This window comes from Odocoileus virginianus, chromosome 20 (genome assembly GCF_023699985.2).
Source record: "Odocoileus virginianus isolate 20LAN1187 ecotype Illinois chromosome 20, Ovbor_1.2, whole genome shotgun sequence".
In the NCBI taxonomy this organism is placed as follows: domain Eukaryota; kingdom Metazoa; phylum Chordata; class Mammalia; order Artiodactyla; family Cervidae; genus Odocoileus; species Odocoileus virginianus.
Genome location: NC_069693.1, coordinates 45,523,119 through 45,547,424, shown reverse-complemented (window position 1 = coordinate 45,547,424; position 24,306 = coordinate 45,523,119). Strand labels below are relative to the sequence as shown.

The window sequence follows — 24,306 nt, the reverse complement described above, 5'->3', positions numbered from 1 at the left end:
GGTCACTTCCTGTCAGGGCAGCATTGCATAAGCTTCAATAGGGTGCAAGGGTGCAAGAAACCACTCTCGGAAGCCTGGTCATGAAACCTGGTCATGATCACGGTCACGGGACTGGTCTAGGGGGAGTGGACGGCAGAATGTGGGCGGGACAATTTAACCAGAGAAAGAAAAACAGCGGAGGAGGAAACCAGGGAGGATGGATGGACTGTGAAAAGAGAAAGTGAGAAAGGCAAGCAGTCCAGATGTGCGGGTCAGGGGCAGCCCCTCTCCACACAAAAGAACCTGGCTGCTGGAGCCGAGGACCAATAATCAAGACTGCATTTAAAACAATGTCCCTAAACCTTCTGAGCTTCAGGACTTATACGTCGTACATGTTACTGCTGTAACACAAAGCCATAGGACTGAGAGCACAGGCCCTGAAACCAGTCAGACCAGCTCTGAAACTCTGTCCCTCCCTTCTTAGCTGTGAGCTCGTAGAAGTTACTTTAAATTGCCCTGAGTCTGTTTCCTTATCTGTAAAACAGATGTAAAAGTATCTACTTCTCACATTTGTGAGGATTAAAAGAATGCCTGCTACAGAGCCAAGCGCTAGCTAGCACTCAGTAAGAACGGTTATTGCCTAATGACCTTAGGAATTTGGGGAATAAAGAAAAACACAGAAACTTAAGTCACCATACATTCAGCAGTCTCAGGGCTAAGCACTCCAGCACCAGACCTCAGGGAGCCTGGGGTCCGCAATCCCAGGGATAAAACCAGACTCCTCCCCTTCTCCCAGGGATGGAGTGGACTACAGTCTCCTAGGCTGTGATCCTGGTCTCCAGAGCTAGGTGTGACTTCCAGAGGGAGTCGGCCTGTCTTCAGGAGAAAAGAATACTGGAGGAGACGGTTACCTCTTCAAAATTAAGCATCTGTAGAACAAGACTGCCGGCCGCTCGAGCCCGGGAGCTGGCTCAGTTACCCTGAAGTCCCTGCTCTTTCCCTAAGCCCTTTCCTTTTCCTCTCCGCGCACAGGGCGCTTGGGGCACCAGCCGGGCAGGCTCTGCGGCCAGAGCCCGGACGAGCGAAACTCTCCCCTCCGCAGCATCCTCCTCGCGCCAAGACTGCGGCGGGGTAGGGGTCAGGGGCCCGGGTCTAGGTGGGAGTCGGGGTCGGTGTCCGGGAGTCTGAGTCGTACTCAGAGTCTGGATCCGAGGCGGGAGTCGTCGGTCAGGGTTCGGGCACGAAGTCGGGGTCAGGGCCTCAGGCGGGCCCCGCCATCTGCGCACGCTCGCTCCCTTCCAGCTCCCGGGCTCCCTCCGCAGCCCTTGGACCCGCTGAGCCAAATCCTCCCGGGAGCCGCGACCTGGAGAGGTGTCTGATGCCCCCAGTCGGGGCCCACCAAGGCTGCAGTTCTACTTGCAGCGCTTGTACTCGCAGTACAAGGTGGCAGTTCAAACCCGCTAAAGAATCCCAGTCGGATTAGAGTTGCAGCGAATCGCTCGGTCAAGGAACCCGATCGCAGGGTACAGAGGCTTGACAAACAGGCCTGACTTGAAAAGGCCCCGACCGCGCAGGCGCCGGGAGGACGCCCGCCCGCGCAGGCGCCCCGCGGAGGCCCCCAATAGAGCAGGCGCGGCCTCCGGGTCAACATGGCGGCCGTGTGGCTGCTGCTGCGCGCTCTCCGCCCGGGTCCGGGACCGGGTCCGGGACCGGGTCTGGGGCGGCTGCGGTGCCCCTACTCAGGCTGGAGCCCAGACTGCTCCTCCGGGGCCAAGTGGAGGTGGCCGTATGTCGTCCACAGGCCTCCGATGGGCCTCGTCGGGCCTGGAGGCCGAGCTCTGCAGGTAATGTGCGGGCCTCCGGCAGCGGCGTTTGGGATGGTAATGTGGAAGATGCTCTCCGCCGTTTCGGCTTCGTCTTCCGAGAGGCCGCTCCTGCGTGCAACCCGGAGGAGAGGCCGGCGGGCAGCCCGAGGGAGAGACCAGTGGTGAGGCCGCACAGTTGGACTTTTCTAGTCCTTGTTTCGGGTTTCCCTGGTGGCTCAGTGGTAAAGAACCGGCCTGCCAATGCAGGATGGTACCCTGGATGGGTAAGATCTCTGGAGAAGGAACTGGCAACCCACTGTATTCTTGCCTGGGAAATCCCATGGACAGAAGAGCCTGACGGGCTACAGTCCATGGGGTCGCAAAAGAGTCACACAGGATTTAGCAACTGAACAACAACAGCGCTTGTTTCGTATAGTGATATTTTTTGCGCGTCTTCATGGAGTTTTGAAATTGAATCGAGTAAGAGTTTCACTAATTTCTAGCAGAGAATTATTTGCATTCATATAGATCAGATCACTCCAGGATGAATTCTATCGCCTTCCAATTGCTCTGAGCGGTTTTTTGTGTGAGCAAAGTACCTTGTAACTGTATTTTACTCTTATCGTGTAGCTTGACATGTTATGGACACAAATTCATTGACCGTCTGTGTGAAGGGTGTGTTCCAGGCCCTGTTACTGTTAACATTTCACTCTGGAAACAGACCCTAAGTGCTTTTTTTCACTGATTTTTTTTAGCCCTCTCTTAGGACCCCAACCCTCATATTTTAGGTTGTAATGTATTGTTATTGTATTTTACCATAAGTTGAAGACCAATTTCATATCATAATCCTATTCTACACCCTTTCTGAGTCTGAGGACAACTATAGATCATGGCATCCAGTCCCGTCACTTCATGGCAATAGATGGGGAAACAGTGGCAGTGGCAGACTTTATTTTGGGGTAGCTCCAAAATCACTGCAGATGATGACTGCAGCCATGAAATTAAAAGACGCTTACTCCTTGGAAGAAAAGTTATGACCAACCTAGACAGCATTTTAAAAAGCAGAAACATTACTTTGCCAATGAAGGTCTGTCTAGTCAAAGGTATAGTTTTTCCAGTAGTGATATTTGGATGTGAGAGTTGGACTATAAGGAAAGCTGAGCACCAAAGAATTGATGCTTTTGAACTGTGGTGTTGGAGAAGACTCTTGAGAGTCCCTTGGACTGCAAGGAGATCCAACCAGTCCATCCTAAAAGAAATCAGTCCTGAATATTCATTGGAAGGACTGATGCTGAAGCTGAAACTCCTGCAGAGTTAGGGGGCAGACAAGCAAACTAAGTTACAGACATGCAGAGTTAGGAGTAACTAAAGTAAAAATCCTTTGGCCACCTGATGCAAAGAACTGACTCATTTGAAAAGACCTTGATGCTGGGAAAGACTGAAGGCAGGAGGAGAAGGGGACAACAGAAGATGCAATGGTTGGATGGCATCACTGACTCAGTGGACATGAGTTTGAATAAACTTCAGGAGTTGGTGATGGATAGGGAGGCCTGGTGTGCTGCAGTCCATGGTGTGGCTAAGAGTTGGACACGACTGAGCGACTGAACTGAACTGAATGGATGTATTACACTTGTTTTTGTTTTTAGTTCTATTGAGAAGGAAAATCATAATTCATTAATTTTAGTCAGACTTGATTATTCCATGAAAATAAATAAGGACTGAAGTAGGCAATTCACACATACTTGTGGATACTTAACAGATTACCTCACTAACAACTAGAACAGTAATAACATAATCTGGTTTAAACAAACAGCGTTTAGGGTTGACTTTGAAGAATGACTTGTGTGTGCTGTGCCTGACACACTATTCCTTGTTTATGATACCCAGTCTGCCTCTCTGTGGTTCTCCCTTATATGCCTCCTGGTCATTACTGAACCAAGTACAGTAGTATTAATTAAACTGGATAATAATTGTATGTACTAGGAATTTTTAACATGTTGCTAATAGGAGATTATAGGTAGCATACTCCTTTGGTAAGGAGTTACTTTTCTTCATAACAGCAGCCGACCAGGGATGAACTAAGGGAAAGAATTTAAAATAAATGTATGTATGTTAAGTGTGTTAGTCACTCAGTCATGTCCCAGTCTTTGGGACCTCATGGACTATGGTCCGCTAGACTCCTCTGTCCCTGGAATTCTCCAGGCAAGAATACTGGAATGGGTAACCATTCCCTTCTCCTGGAAATCTTCCCGATCCAGCAATCAAACCCTGGTCTCCTGAATTGCGGCAGACTTTGCCATCTGAGCCACTAGGGAAGCCCTTAAAATAAATAAGTCAATAAAAATGAAGAAATTGCTACCACTGAGATAAGAAAATTAAGTTGGACCATTGACCATAACATAAAATACATTCAAGTGGGAAACTGGACTTCCTGGGAATGTTCCACAAGTAATGGTTGTCTGGAGATGTCAGGAGCAAAAGGTCTGGACAACCAGTGAAGCCTTTGCTCCTTGTGTCCTGCAGGAATCCTGGGGCACAGAATGGCAGCCAGTGTTCTGCACCTCCATTTCAGCGTTTCTTTGATTTGCTTGCTGTTGACCTTTGGAACTTTTTTTTCTTTTGATGTTATGGTAAAACTTTGAAATAATGCTCAGATTATTGGTTCATATTTCAGGGCAGTGTAAATATTACATAAATGAATCTTGGCGCTTTTAGGAAAAATTTTGTATCGGGGGTGAGTTTGCACTGCCAGCTGTGCTGTGGCGTCTGTGTGATTGAGGTTCTGTGTCCTTCTTTTCTCTTCAGAGTTTCCAGTTGCGACTGCTAACCCCTGCCTTTGAAGGAATCAGCAGATTGTTGGTGAAACAGCACATTGTACAGAATCCAGTCGGACTCTGGAAACTTCTAGGTTTGTATCTTTGAAGACAGAAGTGACAGGCAGAACGTGTGGCATTGTGAATAAATTAAGAGGACTGCTTGTTTGACATTGTCAGAAAAAACGAAATCACTAAGAGGCCCTTCAGCTGCTACCCAGTGTGAGCCCTCAGATGCTCTGAAGTGAAGTTTTTGAGAAGGAAATTTGTCTAAGGTCAGAACAGGCCACTTTTGCTTATTTTGAGTTGTCTCTTCTTTTTTTAAAAATTCTGGCCATGGGGACAGGGGATCGGGATGGGGAACACATGTAAATCCATAGCTATTTCATGTCAGTGTATGGCAAAAACCACTACAATATTGTAAAGTAATTAGCCTCCAACTAATAAAAATAAATGGAAAAAAAAATTTCTGGCCATGATCGGGCTGCTTGTCAAAGGTTTTTCATGTTCTATAGCCAGCTCCAGTAGTGCTTACTCAGGAGCTACACGCTTAGTAAGGGCTGCTTGACAAATGTTTTTCATGTTCCCTGGTGGCTCAGATAGTAAAGAATCTGCCTGCAATGCAGGAGGATATGGATTCGATCCCTAGGTTGGGAAGATCCCCTGAAGAAGGGAATGGCTACCCACTCCAGCGTTCTTGCCTGGAGATTCCATCAGCAGAGGAGCCTGGTGGGCTCCAGTCCATGGGGTCACAAAGAGTCAGACGTGACTGAGCAACTAACATTTTCATGTTCTGTAGTGAGCTCCAGCGATGGTGAGTAAGAACTTACAAACTGTGTATGGTTTATGTGCAGAAATTAAGTAAACATACCTTGATTTTACACTAGAGTTGCACCATTTCATGACATCTTGTGATATCCTGCTGTCTGTCTTGCTCTCTTTCTAAAAACTTTTGGCTGCACACGGTAGCGTATGGGAGCTTAGTTCCCAGACCAGGGATGGAACCTGCGCCCTTGCACTGAAAGGGGGAATCTTAACCACTGGACCACAGAAGTCCCCTGCTGTCTCCTTTATCTTAGGTCAAAGGCCCGTAAGGGTTGACACCTATGCTTTTACTCCCTTTTTTATTCAGTTGGAACAGGAAAACAGTAGCATCTTCCACTGCTGCAGACAAGCAGCCTTGTGCCTACCCAGTCCCAGCAGCCCACATGTGCCCCCAGCAGCACAGCCCTCACCCTCCAACAGCCCTGTGTCTGGTGGGCACAGAGGCGGTTTTATTTGTGATTTTGTTAGTATCTGTGAAGGAAGGTGCAGCCCAGTGGCTTTCTGAGCGCTCTCCCCTGTTTTAAGCACTGACGTGGACGAGCGAGAGCCTCAATGTGTGGAGTGGGCGCTGCTATGCTACAGCCGCTTGTGCTGCTCATTCCTGAAGGCGGCTGTGTGTGTGGGAAGGGTAGTTCTCCCACAGACCCATGACACTTTCTCAAGTTTATGTTCATAATTTTTATTCCATCACGTTGGCTACTTTAAATTATAAAAACACATCTTCAATTGAAGTAGTTTATCATTTATAGTGAGTAAAGATTGTACCAAGAACGATCATCTGAATTTCTAAATCCTCTGCCAGTAGGTTCTCGATAGTTTTGCTGGTTGTCTGGAAGTGTCCTCTTCTCCTGAGTGTGTATGTTAGTGCTCAGTCATGTCCGACTCTTTGCAACCCCATGGACTGTGTAGCTCGCCAGGCTCCTCTGTCCATGAAATTGTCCAGTCAAGAATAGTACAGTGGGTTGCCATTCCTTTCTGGTCTTCATTGTGGCTCAGATGGTAAAGAATTACGCCTGCAATGCAGGAGGCCCAGGTATGATCCCTGGGTCGGGAAGATCCCCTGGAGAAGAGAATGACAACCCATTCCAGTATTCTTGCCTGGAAATCGCATGGACAGAGGAGCCTGATGGGCTCCATGGGGAAAAGTTAAGTCCATTGGGTCACAAAGAGTCAGACCGACTGAGTGGCTAAACATTTTTGCTCTCATTCCCTTCTCCAGAGGATCTTTCCAACCCAGGGATTGAACCCAGGTCTCCTGCATTGCAAGCTGATAATTTCCCATCGAGCCACCAGGGAAGCCCTTTGTCCTGAATGTCTCCCTGTAATTGCAGGTCTGGTTGCTGTTAAGCACTTTCTCCGTTTCTTGTAGGAGGCACTTACTATTTTAACACTTCAAGGAGGAAGCAGAAGACCAAGGACAATGATAAAGCCAAGGGGCGGAGCCCTGAGGATGACGAAGGTATATCAGTCTAATTTGGGGGGCAGAGGGGGGCTTCCCCCCGGGACCTGTGGAATGGAATCCTCGCCCCCTGCATCGGAAGGGCCGTCTTAGCCACAAGACTGCCAGGGAAGTACCCTGGGGAGGTTTTTTACTTTAAAAATGATTTCATGTTATCTAAGCAGATGGGACCTCAGTGAACAGGAATGTTAGTGACCTTGAACAGCTTGTAATTCGTCACTTTGTTGTAACATTGGCCGAGTGTAGACTGAGCAACTAAGCCCAGTGGGATGAGGCAGAGACTGCAGAGCCCTCCTTTGGGTGTAGGGTGGGGGTGGGGAGGGCCGTGGGGCGGGGCGCGGGGCCGGGCGTCGAGCTCCGCCCTCCTCTCACGCCTGCTCCCCACCCGGCAGAGGAGCGCCGGCGCCGGGAGCGCGAGGACCAGATGTACCGAGAGCGGCTGCGCACCCTCTTCGTCATCGCAGTGATCATGAGTCTGCTCAATGCGCTGGGCTCCAGCGGAGGCAACATCTCCTGGAATGACTTCGTGCACGAGATGCTGGCCAAGGGCGAGGTGCAGCGGGTGCAGGTGGTGCCCGAGAGCGACGTGGTGGAGGTGTACCTGCATCCCGGTGCCGTGGTGTTCGGGCGGCCTGTGAGTGCCGCGCCAGCAGGGGTTGCTTAGAGCCAGCCGTGAGTGTCTTGATTTAAGGAGAAGCCTGGAGGCTTTGAGAAGGGGGCCAGGCCATGTGGTCCTCGGGAGGAGCCGGGAGGGTGGCAGCGGACGTCCAGGCATGTGAGCAGCAGGAGGGAGGTGGAAACCCCTCCAGCCGGAACAGGTGGCAGAGAGACAGGTTGGCAAGGACCGGCCCTTGGAAGAAACAGGAAAGAAAGGGGGCAGAGGAGAGGGACCCTGCTCCTCCCCACCACAGGTAGCCCCCAGCTATGCCAGCAGGGGAGAGGCAAAGGGGTGCGTGGGCTTCACCCCAGTAGCAGGTCTGGCATCAGGGAGCAGAGAGGTACCTGTGACAGTGCTGGAACCTGGCTGGGTGGACCCTGCTGTGAGGACCTGACCTTTTAACCTCCAAAGTGGAGCCTGACCACTCATAATGATGGTTATCACACTAGACTTTGAAGAAACTTCCGAGGGAGAGCTAGTTGCTTGGTTTAAGTTCCAAGAGAGCTTAGAATCAGAAACGACAGTTTCCTCTGGAAAGCATGGCTGCTGGAAAGATGATTGATGTGGGCCAGGGTGGCAGTGATGAGATCTTCCCGCTAGCCTCCAGGAAATGCCACCCACTCCCTCTTCTTAGCCTCTCGTCTCCCTGAGGACCGAGAAAGCCCCCTTGGTTGACTATCAGGTCCAGCCGACAGGCAAACAATGAATCTTTGGAGGGTGACTATGGGTCCAGGTCCCACACTGGAGGCTCATTGTCAGGGTCTGCTTTGCCCTCCAGCAGAGTGCCAGCCTGGTCCTGAGTTTCAGTTGCATGTGCTGCCCTGCATTTGCTCAAAACCTTCTGTTAGTGAACATTTCATTGTAATTGTGTTTGAGAAAACAAAAACTTTCAAGATGTGGAGGAGGTTTCTGAGCAGCAGGCATCTGCTTCTGAAGCCCTGTAGCTGTCCGCGGGTGGCGGGGGCACCATTCTCTGTCCTCGAGGTCAGCTGTCTGGCCTGTCTGGCCCTCTCACATGCCTCTGCGCTCTGCCCCCAGCGGCTGGCGCTGATGTACCGAATGCAGGTGGCAAATATCGACAAATTTGAAGAGAAGCTTCGAGCAGCCGAGGATGAGCTGAATATCGAAGGCAAGGACAGGATTCCAGTTTCCTACAAGCGGACAGGATTCTTTGGAAAGTAGGTTGGTCGTTTCTGTGGGCCTCTGAACTAAACCAGGTTTCACTTTGTGACGTGAGAGACAAAAAGTCCAGTCTCACACTGGCTGTGTCCACAGTGAACTGAGCCCCTGATGGAGGCAGGCCTGGGAGTGGGTGGCGTGGGGTGGAAAGTCTGGAGTTCCTTGGTCACTGCTCCAGTAGTCTGTGGTGCTTTTTGTTCAGCGCAGGGTGGGTTTGCTACCATCTGCAAACAGGAAGGTGGAGCGGGGAAGGGAGAAGCAGAGGTCCCTGGGAACCTGTTGGTTCTGTGCAGGGCCTATGGGTGGCAGGATCTGTACCATCCTGAGGGGCAGCCAGTTACTCGGTGGGCCTGGGCATGTAGCTGGGCGCTGGGACTGCGGTGTCCACAGGGCTGTGTCCCCTCATGGGGACTGGCGACATCTGGGAAGTGCCTTGTGTCTGTCACAGATCCAGCTCCTCAGGGGGCAGGGCTCCCAGGCAGCATCTCTGCTTGTTCTGGGGGCACACCCCTCTTCATCTGGGGTGAGGCCCCAGGGTTTGCTGTTTGTACTGTTAGGCTGATTTTGCTTAGTGACCCAAAGTGATGGCCTACTTTTGAAAGCAAAACGCATGGACGGTGAAGAGCTGCTCTTGGTGGCTGTGAGCTGTCCAGGGCTCTGGACAGTGGGTGGTTGTTCTGGCTTCATGCCTGGTTGGTGTTGCCTGCTCAGCACCGCGGTACCCAGACCTGGGCAACGTATGAAGGAAGGGAGGTGGTAAGAACTGGACGAGGAGATGCATTTTCAGTGCTGGCTCCACAGGTTGGTCTCAGAGCAAGGGAGTCCTTTTCCTTCTGGGAGGTCTGGGCCCGGCCTGGGTGAGGCGTGTCTGGGGGCTGCCCAGAGCCACGCCTGAGCCTCTGCCCGCCTGTCTCTCTCGCCAGTGCCCTCTACGCCCTGGGGATGACGGCCGTGGGCCTGGCCATCCTGTGGTATGTTTTCCGTCTGGCTGGGATGACAGGACGGGAAGGTGGATTCAGTGCTTTTGTAAGTTGTGCAGATTGTTCCCCTGAACTTGTGCCATTGGGATTTTGTCTGTGTTTGGGCTGAACTCTCTCCCATAAATGGCAAGATGCATGTGCAGTGGATGCTAGCCTGTCAAAGGCCGATCTGGCAGCTCTTCTTTCCTTCTGTCTGACTGACATGGGGGCTCCGCTCCCCAGCTCTAGCCAAGGCCCCTTCTGTGACGTGGGAGGGGCTGAACCCAAGGGGGTCCATACTACAGTGTGCTCTGCACTTCCCTCTCAGCTGGGCTTGACTTTTGGGGGTTTCATGCACTAGCTGAGACATCTTGGAAGGTTGTCTTCAAAAAAACAACCTTAATACACTCCACAAGTATTCTCCTGTTCCAGTGCATTCAGTGCAGTGTGCACTTGCCCTCCCTGTCAAGTCGTACCTGGCTCATCGGCCATGTCAGCAAAGGGCCACAGAGGAGGCCCTCCTGGGAACTGGGGTGGCAGGGATGGAGTGCCCCTGCCTCCCCCCGAATGGGCCCTTGGGGGCTGTGGACTTGCATCCACACTGGGCAGCATGGTGTCTCCTGGGGTGCAGTATACCTGGCTCAATCGGTGTGATAATTCTTGCACATTCTGGGCTGCTTTTTGTTGTACTTAAATAACACTGTGACGAATTCCACACACTGCCTCTTTTGAGAGCTGAAGGAGATTCTGGCTGAGGTGAGCTGCTCACTGAAAGCTTGTCTGTCCAGCCAGATTGCTTGCCAGAAATTGACGAGGTGACGTTTTTGCCAACACTTGCAGAATTGAGTGTCTTTTGGTAACTTTTATATAAATCAGTAAAAGAAGTCAGAGGCTAATGGGGAAAGTCACATAGAGAAATAAGAACACTCCCACACAGACTCTGTTAAATTACCTGGTTAATGTGGGAAGCATTTTCCTTTAGAGCAGACTGCTCAGTGCCAGGCAGCCTCTGTCACTGCCCTCATGTGTCTGGACTGTGCCCTTACCTGCCATCTGAGCGAGTGGAGGGGTGGGAGGACATGCAGGTGAACAGGCCCCAGGCTCCTCCGCCCTGCCCCACAGGGCTGCATAGGCCTCCGCCCTCTATCTTTCTGCCCAGAATCAGCTGAAAATGGCTCGTTTCACAATTGTGGATGGCAAGATGGGGAAAGGAGTCAGCTTCAAAGACGTGGCAGGAATGCATGAGGCCAAGTTGGAGGTCAAGGAGTTCGTGGATTATTTGAAGGTGAGCACATGCACGGTGGGGGGTGGTGGTGGTGGGGGGTACTGCCCAGCCTGATGCTGGGCTCCCGGTGTGTCCCTTGCTCAACCTGGACCGATGGTGCCCTGCGCGGCCCATCACCTGTCATGGCGGAGCACTGTGCTCTCCCTAAGCTGCATGGACAGGACCAGTACAGGACCCAAGCCTTCCGAGGCTCGTGTCTGGATGATTCTCTGGAGCCCAGAGATCAGCCTGCACATTCTGTTGCTCTCCTAGAGCCCAGAGCGCTTCCTTCAGCTTGGTGCCAAGGTCCCGAAGGGCGCGCTGCTGCTCGGCCCCCCTGGCTGCGGGAAGACGCTGCTAGCCAAGGCAGTGGCCACGGAGGCCCAGGTGCCCTTCCTGGCGATGGCTGGCCCGGAATTCGTGGAGGTCATTGGAGGTGGGCCCACCTGGCTGCGTGTCAGGGGCTGTGGGGGTGAAGGTGGAAACACAAGACCTGTGTCTGGGAGTCGTGGGCATGGAAGGAGCAGGCGCTGACGTCCTGGGGAGTCCAGGAGGGAGTGGGCTAGCCAGTGCGCAGCAGAGGCCACCTACTGGGCAGTACCCATGACCTGCCCGCTCCCCCTTCCTCTGTGTCCTCAGGCCTCGGTGCAGCCCGTGTGCGGAGCCTCTTCAAGGAAGCCCGGGCCCGGGCCCCCTGCATCGTGTACATCGACGAGATCGATGCCGTGGGCAAGAAGCGTTCCACCGCCGTGTCCGGCTTCTCCAACACAGAGGAGGAGCAGACGCTCAACCAGCTGCTGGTGGAGATGGACGGTGAGCACCATGGGGCCGGGATCGGCGGGGATGTTCGTGGACAGTGAGGGGACGTCAGCACCAGGAACTATTCTCCAACAGGAGGTAACCAGAAACATAACTTTCCATTTCCCAAAGTCAGGGCAGTGGTGAAATAAGGAAGAAAAGCTGGGAATATCATGTGGGGTCGGGTCATGACAGTGGTCATCTGTCTCAGAGGCGGTCAAGGGTCATGCTGACAAGAGTCTATGTGCCCAGCGTGGGCACAGTGGGTGCCTCAGGTACACTGCCGGGGATGCTGTCAGCTGTCCTTGAGATGACCACTGGAACTGGCTGCCACACAGTTATTTAATGGAGTTGTTTTTCTCTTGAGCTACTCTTGTAAGATCCTCTTGGGGGGGGGTGTGTGTGTGTAGATATTATGTGTTTGTGTTGTTTATAGTAAAATATACAAACCATAAAATTAAGCCATTTTAACCATTTTTAAGTGCAGAGTTTAATGGCTGTTAAGTACGTTCCCAGTGTTGTATAACCATCACCACAATCCGTATCCAGAACTTTCTTATCTTCCCAAACACAAACTGTCCCCATTAAATACCAGCTCCACATTCTCCCCTCCCCATGCTCCAGCTCTGCAGGAGCCATCTGTAAGTTTTCTTTAATCAGAATTCTAGTTCTGTTCTAGGTCTTATAGATGAGAAAGATGCTTTTTTCCTCAAAGTAGTTTTGGTCCTAAGAGAATCATTTATTGGTGTATTTATTTTCCTCTTTAAAGTGTTCTTAGTGTTTGGGATGGTGGATCTGGTAACCAGTGTGTGGGGCAATGGACTCTGGCTGTATGTGGCTAAATGTGGAAATTTTTTTGGCCTCTTATTTTCAGAGTCTCAGACTTAAAAAGCACTGCAGAAGCAGTCAGAATTCCTATAAGCATCCTTCCCCCCCACCCCCCGCAGCCTGAAGCCCAACGTGGAAGAGGCATGACTTGGGCTTCGGGCAGATGTGCGCTTCTACAGGGCCCAGGGCAGGCTCATGTTGCCTAAGTGTCTTGTCTCCTTAGTCTTCTCCAGCCTGGGCCTGACTCCCCGTCCTTGCCCTTGTGGCTGACACTTCCTCCAGGTCAGGCCCGGGTGTTGGCAAGAGCCGTGCAACTGGCCTTGGCGCCCATGCCCCCTACCTTGGTGCCGGGATTCAGGCCAGCAGCTGGTCAGGTCAGGGGTCTGATGCACGGGAGCGTTTCATCATGTGAAAGCCCCTCAGGTTCAAAATCAAAGTGATTTCTCACATGGCCGAGGAAAGGGCAGCCTCGTCAGGGCCTGAGGACCGTTTACATCTGGGGGTGCCCCTGCAGACCCGCGTCCCTCTCTGCATCTGGGTGTGTCAGTCAGAACAGCTCAGGGTCTCTGCCCCGTGGGCAAGGTCTGAGGAGCCATCTTCCTGGGGAGGACATGCCCAAGAATTGTGGACCTGAGACATGGCTATATAAGATGCTTCTTGGAGATGGGGTCCCCAGTGGGGTCTGCCCCCCACCCCACCCCAACTCTGACCTGCCCCTTCCTGTGTGCTGGGCTGTTAGCGGCTGGATCCTGAGTGTGCCGTTTGTTTGTGTGCAAGTTAGACTCCTGCTTCCCAGATATCCCATCATAGGATGTGATGAGTCTGCTGTCAGAAGTGCAGACAGGACTGTGACCTCTGGCTCTCTTTAGAGAGATGGGCAACATGGTGCTCCTGTGGGACACAGGCAGAGCATTTTGAAGCCACTGTCATGGGGGCTGTGCAGGGACATGGTGGGGTGTCCCTCTCCTGCCCCTCTCCTCTCCAAGTAGGGGTTTCCTAACATGTCGTCAGGCTGAAGCACAGCCTCGTGTCTAGTCGTGACCTCGTGTGGGTGATGGGGGGCTCCCTTGTGGCCCTAGTGCAGCAATCCCCCCCACCACCCCCGCTCCTGTTGTTGTTTGCACTTGAGGCCAGAGACCAACCCTCCAGGCGACGTGCACCCCCAGGAAGTGTTCCCAGCTGGCGCCTTCTCTGCTCCTCTGTGCTGCTGGGAGGGGGGCGACTTCTGCCAGCTCTGCTGCAGCCGCAGGAGCCCCCCCCTCCCCGGACGTCCCCAAGAAGCCCTGGCAAGGCTGGGCTGCTGCGAAGGGGCCTTTGTGCACAGAGACAGCTGAGTCTCTTCCGCCTGCAGGGGCAACTGAGGAGCCTTTGTCACCCCTTGGGGAGGAGTGGGCGCTGGCCGTGGGAAGCCAGCACTGGAGGAAGCCCACCACACAGGCGGAAGCCAGGCACCTGCCACCCCTCTCACAGCCTGATGGGCACAGAGAGGGCTTCGAGGCTGGTGCCCCATGGTGGACATTTCCGTCCACACCCCCGTGGACTCGATTCTGCCCAAGTTCTTGAAAAGGCCCAGGTATCTAACCAGCAAGGACCTATAGTCAATACCTTGTGATGACCTGTGATGGAGGAAAACCTGCGAGAATGTATATGAATACATACATATACGCAAATATAGTGGAGCCTCTGTGTTGCGTACCTGAACACTGTAAATAACATACACTTCAATAGAAAAATAGAAAGGAAACAAAGGGAACCACAGGTAGCCCTCCCACAGCCGAATGTGGAAAAACATTAGTCTGTGACCCGTGTTGACTGAATCTGCGTGAGGCGTGCTGCTTGGTCCTGGCTCACTGTGTGGGTGGATGCTGACGGCTCCAGCACATCTTGCTGGAGCACCATCCTCCTGCACTGAGCCTTCACCTCCTCGCAAGTGCAGCCAGCGCCTCAGCAGAGCGTGTTCTCAGCTCCCTAGCGACTGGGCTGTGACTCTGTCCTCACACATGCATCACTTGTCACTTAGCTGTGTACTCAAGTCTTTGATCAAGGTGGTGGCAACAGCAGACATGGTGAGGATGAGGAGACTGGATCCTAGACCCCTGTGTGAACCTGGGCCCTCAAGTGAGTGAAGCAGCTGTGAAAAGGCGCCTGTGAAGCAAACCTGAGCCCTTGCAGCAGGGGCGGACAGCGTGCAGCCTCTGGGGCCGGCTCTGAAGAGACTGAGCACCTCTGATCTGCACACTGATCCGGTGTCCACAGAACACGGTGCTCCAGTGCTCCCTTGTGATAGCTGAACACCCTGGAAAGAGCCTGTGCGACCTCCAGTGGGTGCTTGGCCGAGCTCTGTGTGTGCTCACCCGGCCACAGTGTGGACACCGGGTGTTGTCGTGCAAGCCTGCCTGACTGGACCTCAGGATTTATGCCGAGTGAGAAGGGCCAGCCTCAGAGGCTATGTATATGAGATTGTGCAAATGACAGAATTCTAGAGAACAGACTGGTAAGTAGTTGTGAGGGGCTGGCACGGTGAGGTTTTCATGGCGGTGCTAGCAGAGGCACGTGCCCAGCTGCTGGGGTGGCAGCACACAGCCTGCACCTGCAGTGCGGGCCCTGCACAGGAGTCAGCACTCAGCCGTGGGGACGTCTGTACGGTGTCACCCCCTTGTTGTGTGTCCACAACTGTGTGAGTCCCTAAACCAGCCCTGTGGCTGCTTGCTGACAGAGGCCGTTCTGCGGGAGCGCCCTCCTGGAGCCCCTGGTATGGCTGCTGTTTTCTCATGTACCCTTTGTTTCTGCCGTTTTTCAGTGTCTTTTCACTGTTACATAATCTCACGGTTCTGTGTTCATAGCCCCAGCCTGTGGCGGGCAGGCATTTGGGGAGCCCTAAGGGGCAACCCCGGCAAGAGTCTGAGACAAGCTGTGGGGGTGCCCCTCCGTCCCCAGGTGGCCCAGGGAGTGGATTCAGGTCTGTCCAGGGCCCTGGCCTCCAGCAAGCCTCTCGTTTCCGTGTGAGACTTTCACTTTTCCATCAGCAAAGCTGACGTGTGTGGTACCTCCCACACACTGGGTGGTACTCACTTTTTCTGGTGGTGCCACTATCCTGGCAGTCCATGGGGAAGCTGCCCAGTTAGGGTCTGCACCTTCATGGTCACTGTCTGTCCCTCCAGGAATGGGTACCACCGACCACGTCATCGTCCTGGCAGCCACCAACCGGGCTGACATTTTGGACAATGCTCTGCTGAGGCCGGGCCGACTGGACCGGCATGTTTTCATCGACCTTCCCACGCTGCAGGTCAGTGCGACCTGGCTGGTCCATCCAGGCTCCCTGCCCTTCTGGTTTTGACTCTCACTGACCTTTATGATGAGATGTCTGGGCTGAGTTTTGTGGACAGCCTTTGCAGAGCCTCATGCCCATGTGCTGGTGGCTTTGGAGAGTGAGCTGCACAGTGGCCCTGCTGGGGTGGACGGCTGTGAGACCTGGGACCTCTTGGCCCTGCCGCCTCAGGCCTCAACTTGGATGCCCACCTCCGAGGGTGTCGGGTCTTTCTGGTGGCTCCCGAGGGAGCAGGAGACCCCACAGAAGCAGGGAAGGGTCTGGATGGCGAGTGTAGCAGGTGGCTGGCAGGTTAGCATTTCTGTGCACACGCATGGAAGTGTCATCTGAGGCTCTTGAGTTTGTTTCTGAGAGTAGAAACTGACCTTACAACCAGTGACTCCTGATCAGCAGGCGAGGAGCCGGCACCGTGGCCTTTGTCCCGTGGTCTCTGACCCGTGACCTTTGACCCGTGACCTTTGACCCGTGACCTTTGTACCCTGTTCTTTAGGAACGGAAGGAGATCTTTGAGCAGCACCTGAAGAGCCTGAAGCTGACGCGAGCCAGCAGCTTTTACTCCCAGCGGCTGGCAGAGCTGACGCCTGGCTTCAGTGGTAGGGCTGTAGGGGTGCTGGTCTCAGGGCAACGGGGGCGGGCCTCCCCGGGAACTCTCCAGCCCTGCTCTGGGCTCCTTGGCCAGCGCAGCTGGGGTGGGAGTGGTGTGTGCCCAGCAGGCGGAGGTAGAGGGACTCCTCCCCGAGGTTCTGTCTCCTGTGCCCCAGGGTGGTCCCAGCCTCACTCCCTCCCACTGCTCCCCACCAGAGGCCACCCTTCAAGGCCGTGTCCCTCCCTGCCACCTTCTCCATGTTATCACAAATCTAGATTTTTGTGTATGGTTCTCGTTTCACAGGGTAATGTAAATAAAAATGCCTGTTATGGTGTAAACGCGTTACCATGGTGTAGGTTTCTTCCCTTTTTGGACCTTTAACATCCTGAACTAGAACTTCATGGGTGTCAAGAACCTTTCTCATCCCTTAGTGTGTGTGTGGAACAGTGGGTGGAAGGATAGAGTGGGTCCAGAGAGGCTGCTTGCTGACCACAGCTGTGGGGCAGCTCGAGGGGGACAGGGTGGCTCCCCTCCCACCCCCATACCTCTGCATCTACTAACACCCCCCCACCCCCGTGCTGACAGGTGCTGACATCGCCAACATCTGTAACGAGGCCGCGCTGCACGCGGCGCGGGAGGGGCACACGGCTGTGCACACGTCCAACCTGGACTACGCTGTGGAGCGCGTCGTGGCCGGTACGTGGACTTGTCTGTGGGGAGGGTGCAGGCCTAGACATCATGTGATGGCATTATTGCCCAAGAGGGAAGACAGGCCACCCATTCCTGCTTTTCTGTCAGGTGTTACAGTGTGACTCGTTCTCCTTAGTTTGAGATACTCTGTTGACTAAGAGCAGGCGGGCTGTTGAAACAGAAATATGGAAGAATCTTGCAAACTCAGTGTCCTTCGCCCACCAGCTGACGGGCAGTGCCCAGACAGCCACTGTCCACATGGGCAGGGGTTGGAGCCGCTGCTCCTGAGGTCGAGGAAGAGGCCTTTTATGCCAGGGTCTCCGTGCCCTGTGGGGAGAAGGGGAGGGCGGCGTCTCAGCAGTGCTTACCCACTGCTGTTGGACGTGGAATGTGTGGACTTTTGTGAAGAGAGCAGGCCAGGGCTCCCGTAGCCCCTGTGGCAACACCAGACATGGTGCGTCTTGTCCTTCAGCGGAATTCCAACCAAGGCACCGAGTGGGACACCGAGGTAGCAGCGCCTCGCTCAGACGGCCCGTCCCCCTCAGTCCTTCAGACTAGGACAGGACCCTCCACCATGGGGACAGCGAGTGGGCGAAGACAGGAGGGCTCGCCTGAGGTTTCTCACTGTGGATCAGGGTTTACATAAGCCAGTTGTTTTGTGTGAAAACTGATGTGCTTCCAGCAAGTGTGTTCTAAGCAGGAAAGACTAGAAGAGCGCCCAGAATCCTGCCCGAGTGCAGCACCTCAGGCAGGGAGCTCCCGCGTGGCAGCCTGCAGGGTCCAGGGGGATAGCCCGACTACCACAGCCAGCACGTGGGATGTGTCATCTCGAAGCTGGCAGCATAGGTGGTCCCAGTCGCATCGCTGAACCCAAGGCTTACTCGGGGCAACCATGAGTGGACAGTGGGTGAGGCCTCAGCAGTGACTTGAGCAGGGGATGTAATGAAAGGTTATGAGGTGAAGGGTCAAGCGACTCAGGTAAGAGGACTGGACAGTCGCGGGCTGCGGCTGCCCTGCTACGTCACGCCGTCGACCCCGCAGCCCAGCGAGGGCCATGTTGAAGGGGCTGCAGTCCTAGGGGTTTTCAGTGGTGGGGTCAGTGGGCCGAGTGAGGCTCCTGTGGCATCCCTACAGTCCAAGCAGCCGGGGGCAGGATGGGTGGCTGGGCTGGGGACACAGAAGCTGAGTGTCCGGTGCCGACTAGGCGACTTTGCGTTGGCACCTCGAGAACATGCCTGCCATATACCCGGGGTGCCTGAGCTCACCTTTCTGGGCTTCTTTCAGGGACTGCCAAGAAGAGCAAGGTCCTGTCCAAGGAAGAGCAGAAGGTGGTTGCGTTCCACGAGTCGGGCCACGCCCTGGTGGGCTGGCTGCTGGAGCACACGGAGGCTGTGATGAAGGTGTGTGTGGGCAGCCCTGGCCTGGCTGCCCAGTTGGGCTCACTTTGGAAGGCCTACGTTTTGTGCCCGGAGGGGCGGAGGTAGGGTGACTGTGGGAAAGCCACATGACGACCTGTGGTCTCCCTCCCCATCTGCGTGGTAGGCTGCGGAAATAAGAACTGCCAGGCGAACCATCAGCTCTGAGATGTGCTGACTTAGAAAGGAGGTCAGCACACCTTATGTATGTGGCAGGGCTAATGCCATGACGCCGGCCCTGGTGGTAGCATTCTGACAGGGCACCCCTGAGGTACCACTGGGGACGGTGCCCGTGTTGGGGACATGGGTGCCCCTTGTTGAGGGTTGTTAACTGCCCTCCACCTGGACCTGTCCCCCCTCATTCCTTGTTCCCTGACCTCCAGACAGAGGGCCATGCTGGCAGCTGCAACCTAGGTACGGGTGTCTCCCGGGGGTTTTGGCTACAGCCGAGCGTTGCTGTCAGGCTGCCTTGGAGGGTGCCCTGCTGCTCAGGCTGGTCCGTTGTGTCCTCTGTAGAGGGCTGTGGTTGAGCCCCGTGTGTGTGAGGAGACCCAGTGATTAAGATCAGTGTTTTCATGCAGTATCTCAAGAAAATGAATGCAGGACATTCATTTGGTGGCTGAGGGCCAGGTAGACGAGTTGTGCTGAGAAGGTCCTCTCGCCTGCACCCAGCTCCCTGCCAGCCAGCATGATGACGTGCATGCCTCAGAGCCTCGGGGTGGCCTCCCGCGGCCATGACCCTCAGACCCATGCCTACTTAGGGCTAGCCTCATTGTGTGGGCTCACCTCTTCTTGTCACTAGTCTTTCTTTCACGGACACGTGGTCATGTGCGGGGTCCTCACGCCCTTCTCTGCAAATGCTCTTATAAATATGGGGACCTCAGATTGGCTTCCTTGCTTTGAACCCACTGAGCAAACACTGTCTTGTGCCCCCTCATCTCTGAAGCCTGGGCCCTCCCGGCTAACAGACCACCTCATTGTGCAGGTGTCCATCACTCCTCGGACCAATGCGGCCCTGGGCTTCGCTCAGATGCTCCCGAGAGACCAGCACCTCTTCACCAGGGAGCAGCTATTCGAGCGCATGTGCATGGCCCTGGGCGGCCGCGCGTCCGAGTCCATCTCTTTCAACAGGGTCACTTCCGGTGAGCGGCAGCTCCCGCGCTGCTTTGGCACCCTCAGCCCTTCTGCAAGGGAGGGGGAATCTGGAGGGGTCTAAGCAGAATGCACACGCCACCTTGAATTTTATTAAGGGTTCTTTGTGTTTGGCCACACTGGGTCTTGGTTGCGGCGTGCAGGCTTTTCATTGTGGTGGCTTTTCTTGTTCCTGAGCATGGGCTCTGGGGGGGCACTTGGGCTTCAGTAGTTGTTGACCATGGGCTTCGTTGCTCCTCAGTATGTGGGATCTTCTGGACCTGGGATTGAACCCGTGCCTCCTACATTGGCAGGTGGATTCCCAACCACTGGACCACCAGGGAAACCCTGAGTTATTTTTCTACACAAAAGAAAATTTTTTTAAGGTTTAAGGACCAGTGACAGGATACAGTTGTTCCATGGGGACCCACCTCTGCTGTCAGGGCTGGTGGGGCCCCTGACCTGCAGCTCCAGGGTAGAACCTCCTTTTCTGATTCCACACTCCAGGGGCACAGGACGACCTGCGGAAGGTCACCCGCATCGCCTACTCCATGGTGAAGCAGTTTGGGATGGCGCCCAGCATTGGGCCTGTCTCCTTCCCTGAGGCCCAAGAGGGTGTCACAGGCATCGGACGGCGTCCGTTCAGCCAGGGCCTCCAGCAGATGATGGACCACGTGAGTCCCTCCCAATCTGAGCCATGTGTGTGGGGAGGGGGTGTGGTGTGCTGACCTTGCGCCTACAGGAGCTGAGGTTCTGGGTGAGGACCCACTGGCTCCTGATGGAACTGTGGGTGCCGCGGGGGCATCAGGGGCAGCAAATAGATGCCTCTGGGGACAGAGCCAGCACCTGTGATCTCTGCAGCCTGAGGAGACGGCCAGTGTCACCACCCTTGGGCAGCTCTGGCGGCCTGGCGCACTGGCACGTAGGCAGCTTTGGGTGTGGAGGACGAAACCGGGTCCGAGTCTCCAGGAGCTGGCAGCCCCTTGCACAGGGAGTTCTCGGCGTGGAGGTGAAGGCAGCAGACTCTCGGCCGCCGAGCTCTCCTGTGCCCTGTGAGACACTGAAGGCCGTGCTCTGCACTTGTGTTTCTTCGTGTACCTTAGTGCCGGGGCCAGGCCGCAGGGGACCCTGTGCACAGTGGCAGCCATCCTGACCCGTCACACATCTTCTCCCTTCGCAGGAAGCGAGGCTGCTGGTGGCCACTGCCTATAGGCACACGGAACAGGTGCTCCGGGACAACATGGACAAGCTCCAGGCGGTGAGCCTCCGCTGTCCCTGGTCCCACGCCTGCCAGGAGCTGGGCCGCTGTCACTTCCCACTGACGCAGCCACTCACCCATCCCAGAAAACCACATGACCAATGGGCCCCATCCAGCTCAACTGGATCCAGCGTCTTCCCTGCCTTGTTTAGCCTCATGTCATGCACCTGCCAGGCCAGGGCCAGTTCCTTCAGGACAGACAGGAGGACACTGCCAGCTCTCGGGGCCCATTACCAGCTTGTGTGCAGTGGGTCTGGTTGATGTGGCTTAATCCCTTCCCAACTCAAACTTCTGGAAATTTTACACTAAACGTTAAAGCTCAGAAGAGTTTTAGACGCACAGGGAGCTGCAAACATGGCACAGAACCCTCAGCCCATGACCAGTCCTCCCGTCAGTCAGGCTTGTTTTCCACAACCCAGTGACCACCACACCCACACTTCACCCAGGTCACCTTCTGTTCGTGCTCACCTCTGCCAGGCCCTCTTGGCTGGGATAGTCCCCCTCCTATTGTAGACAGCAGAGCATGAGGGCTGGTCTCGTGTGTGGGGAACATCCCCAGTTGGGCTGTGTGTGATGTCCTCATAGTGATGCTGGGTGTCGGGTCTGGAGTGACCCCAGAGGCACAACATCTCTGGACCTAGTGAAGGGGCAGCTCCTGGTGGATGGTCAGCTGTTTCTTCAAGGCAACGTTGTGGGGACTGTGGTATGGGGTCCTCAGACCAGCAACATGTGCCTGCTGGGAGCCGTGGGCAGTGCAGAACCTGCCAGGACCCTGTCATGGGAGCTGAGTCTGTCCTGCTGCTGTGTGCCCCGTGACCTGCCTGCACCATCCTGGAGTTCCAGGACTGAGTGCCACACAACTTACCCTGGGTGCCGCCTTCACAATTGGCCCTCCCTGCCCACTATTCTGCATCTGTGGCTTGTAGGTCTCCAGTGCTGCAGTCAGGTTCATTGAAGAAAATCCCGAGTGTGAGCAGAGCCTCGTAGTTCAAGCCCGTGTTGTCCAAGGGCCAGCTGTCAGAGCAGCCAGTGTGGGGGGTGACGGGAACCCATCACTGGGGGCTATATCCTGCACGTCAGCTCCGCTGCCCCCCATGCTGACACTCACGCATTTGCAGAAGAAATCCAAGTTGCCCAAAATAAACAGATTGGGAAGGGAAGTAGAAAAGTTAATGAGGCTGGCAGCTGGGCTTGTCTCTAAGGTGGAGACAGGGAGCTATTCTTTGCGTGGGCTGCCCGCCTGTGCTGCGTCCCTGGGAAGTGGCAGGTCTGGGAGGCCGGGCCCTCCCCTTCCGTGCTCTGCTCTCAAAGGGCTCTTGTCTGGGCCCCCATCTGCCGCTCACACTGCTCTCTTGTTCCTCCAGCTGGCGAGCGCCCTATTGGAAAAGGAAGTGATCAACTACGAGGACATCGAGGCCCTCATCGGCCCGCCACCCCACGGGCCCAAGAAAAGGATTGCACCGCAGAAGTGGAGCGACGCCCAGAGGGAGAAGCAGGACTCAGGGGAGGAGGAAGGGGCCTAGCAGCTGCCCCTGCTCTGGGAGGAGCCATCCTGGCCCCAGTAGGTGCCCCACCCACACCTCCATGCTGGTGCTAGCTGGGGGTGCTGGGCATGCAGTCCTCACCTCTCACTAGTCAAGGCCCCCCAAGATCTATTTATTGACTTCCTTGCCTGGAGGAATAAATCTCTGCCAAGATGGATGGTTCATCTGTGTATGTGGGTTGTCCTCGTATGGAAAGGCCACCTGTGCTCATCACAGGTGCGCGTGGAGTGGCCCCGTCTTGCGAGGGATCTGGACAGTTTCATGGTTTGAGGCTCCTCCTGGCCCCTGAGACCTGGTCAGGATACCCCCAGCTCTGCACACGAAGGGCCTCTGAGGCCTTTGCTGCCTATCCTCTGTGGGGCCCTGTCCTGGGCTCGCTGGTCAGCGGTCAGTCAGGGGCAGGCGCTGGGCCTGGAGGAGTAAGGCATGGCCACCTCCTGCAGTGTGGACGCGGGCCACTGGGGGGTGGGGAGGGAAGCCTGTGCTCCTGCGTGGTCAGCTCTGCCCTGATGGCATCCTGGATCAGGGATCCCACATCTGCAGGGTGAGAGGTCAGCTGTGCAGGAACTAGCTCCCTTAAGACTGAGCAGCGGCGGGGGGAACAGATGGACGAGGTGCACTCGGGGCCCTGAGTCCCCTGTGACACGACGTGCTGCTTGTTACTTCCCCTTCTGTGCGCAGCACCTGGAGCCGTCCCCACGCCCAGTGCCCCGGAGAAGCACGGGCAGGGCAGGTGCGGGTGCCTACCCAAGGAGGGGCCCTGGGGGGACACCTTGCCTCTGCCCCGTCCTGTTTCATTCCTGAAGACAGCCTGGAGTTAGGAGGGTGGGGCCCCTCTGTGACCTCACTGGGACGTGGCTGAGCTCACCTCCTTGTACTTTACCATTAAAACGGCCAGTGTCTGGTGACACTTAGCCAGGAATAGGCTGTTAAGTGGGGTGAAGAGGGGCACCTCACGTAGTGGAGGAAGTGCAGCCTGCCTTCCCAGGGCTTGCCAGGGATCGGGCTCATGGGAACCCAGCAAGGGGAGGCCGATGGGACAGTGCTCTGATGTACTGAAATGAGTTGTCACAGGTGATGTCACCTCCTGGTCCTTGAGACACAGCACTCGGGGAGAGCCCTGGGAGTGGGGCCTCAGCCACCTCTGCTACTCCTCACGCCTCCCTAACGGGCTCCTGGGGGTGAAGAGGTTCTCCCACAGCAGCTCATGGCTGTCAGAGCAGCCAGACCACTGGGCAACCTCTGCCCAGCAGAGCGGATATGGCGTGGCCTGACTGCAGTTTCTGGAACTGTCTCAGGTGTGTGAGGGCTCCTTGCTGAGACAGACATTAAGTGAACATATATTTAACATATATCAAAGCCCAGAAGACAAAGAATATTGGAAAAATTAACTTAAAGAGTTCACACATCATAATGCAAGTTGTTTTCCAATCTGATCTATGCTCAAATAAATACAATTTTTTTGTTACACTTTTTGTCTTTAAAGTTTTTTGTTGAGGTCCTATGCCAGGTGTATAAGACAGTGGTTCATATTTGTATGTACTGGGAGATGATCACAATTAACATTTGTCACCATACACAGTCAGTCACAGAAGATTTTCTTGTGATGAATACTTTCAAGATACTCTGTTAGCAACTTTCATGTAAGACATCTGTGTTACAGTAACACACTACCAGGTGGTCACTGACATGAGGTGGTCCTCATATTACAGCATCTCCCAGTCTCTGATCAGGTTTATATATTGGCTCTGACGGATGTGAGAGCTGGACCATAAAGAAAGCTGAGC

At 54.8% G+C, this 24,306-nt stretch overlaps 1 protein-coding gene and 1 long non-coding RNA gene across 2 annotated transcripts; one reads left to right on the top strand and one right to left on the bottom strand.

Moving 5' to 3' along the window:
- Positions 1-1,594: 1,594 nt before the first annotated feature.
- Positions 1,595-22,681, top strand: SPG7 (SPG7 matrix AAA peptidase subunit, paraplegin). The gene is made up of 17 exons (XM_020885289.2): positions 1,595-1,823; positions 4,590-4,692; positions 6,792-6,881; positions 7,274-7,515; positions 8,578-8,717; positions 9,642-9,744; positions 10,837-10,962; positions 11,215-11,377; positions 11,581-11,754; positions 15,729-15,853; positions 16,386-16,488; positions 17,067-17,177; positions 18,456-18,571; positions 19,572-19,728; positions 20,225-20,391; positions 20,898-20,975; positions 22,340-22,681. The coding sequence occupies exons 1-17, from the start codon at positions 1,629-1,631 to the stop codon at positions 22,496-22,498; spliced, it is 2,352 nt and encodes a 783-aa protein (XP_020740948.1). The 5' UTR covers positions 1,595-1,628; the 3' UTR covers positions 22,499-22,681.
- On the bottom strand, positions 19,809-22,345 carry LOC110132121 (uncharacterized). The gene is made up of 2 exons (XR_002312364.2): positions 21,444-22,345; positions 19,809-20,078 (listed from the first exon to the last, which is right to left on the bottom strand). It is a non-coding gene; the product is annotated as an uncharacterized lncRNA (long non-coding RNA).
- Positions 22,682-24,306: the final 1,625 nt, after the last annotated feature.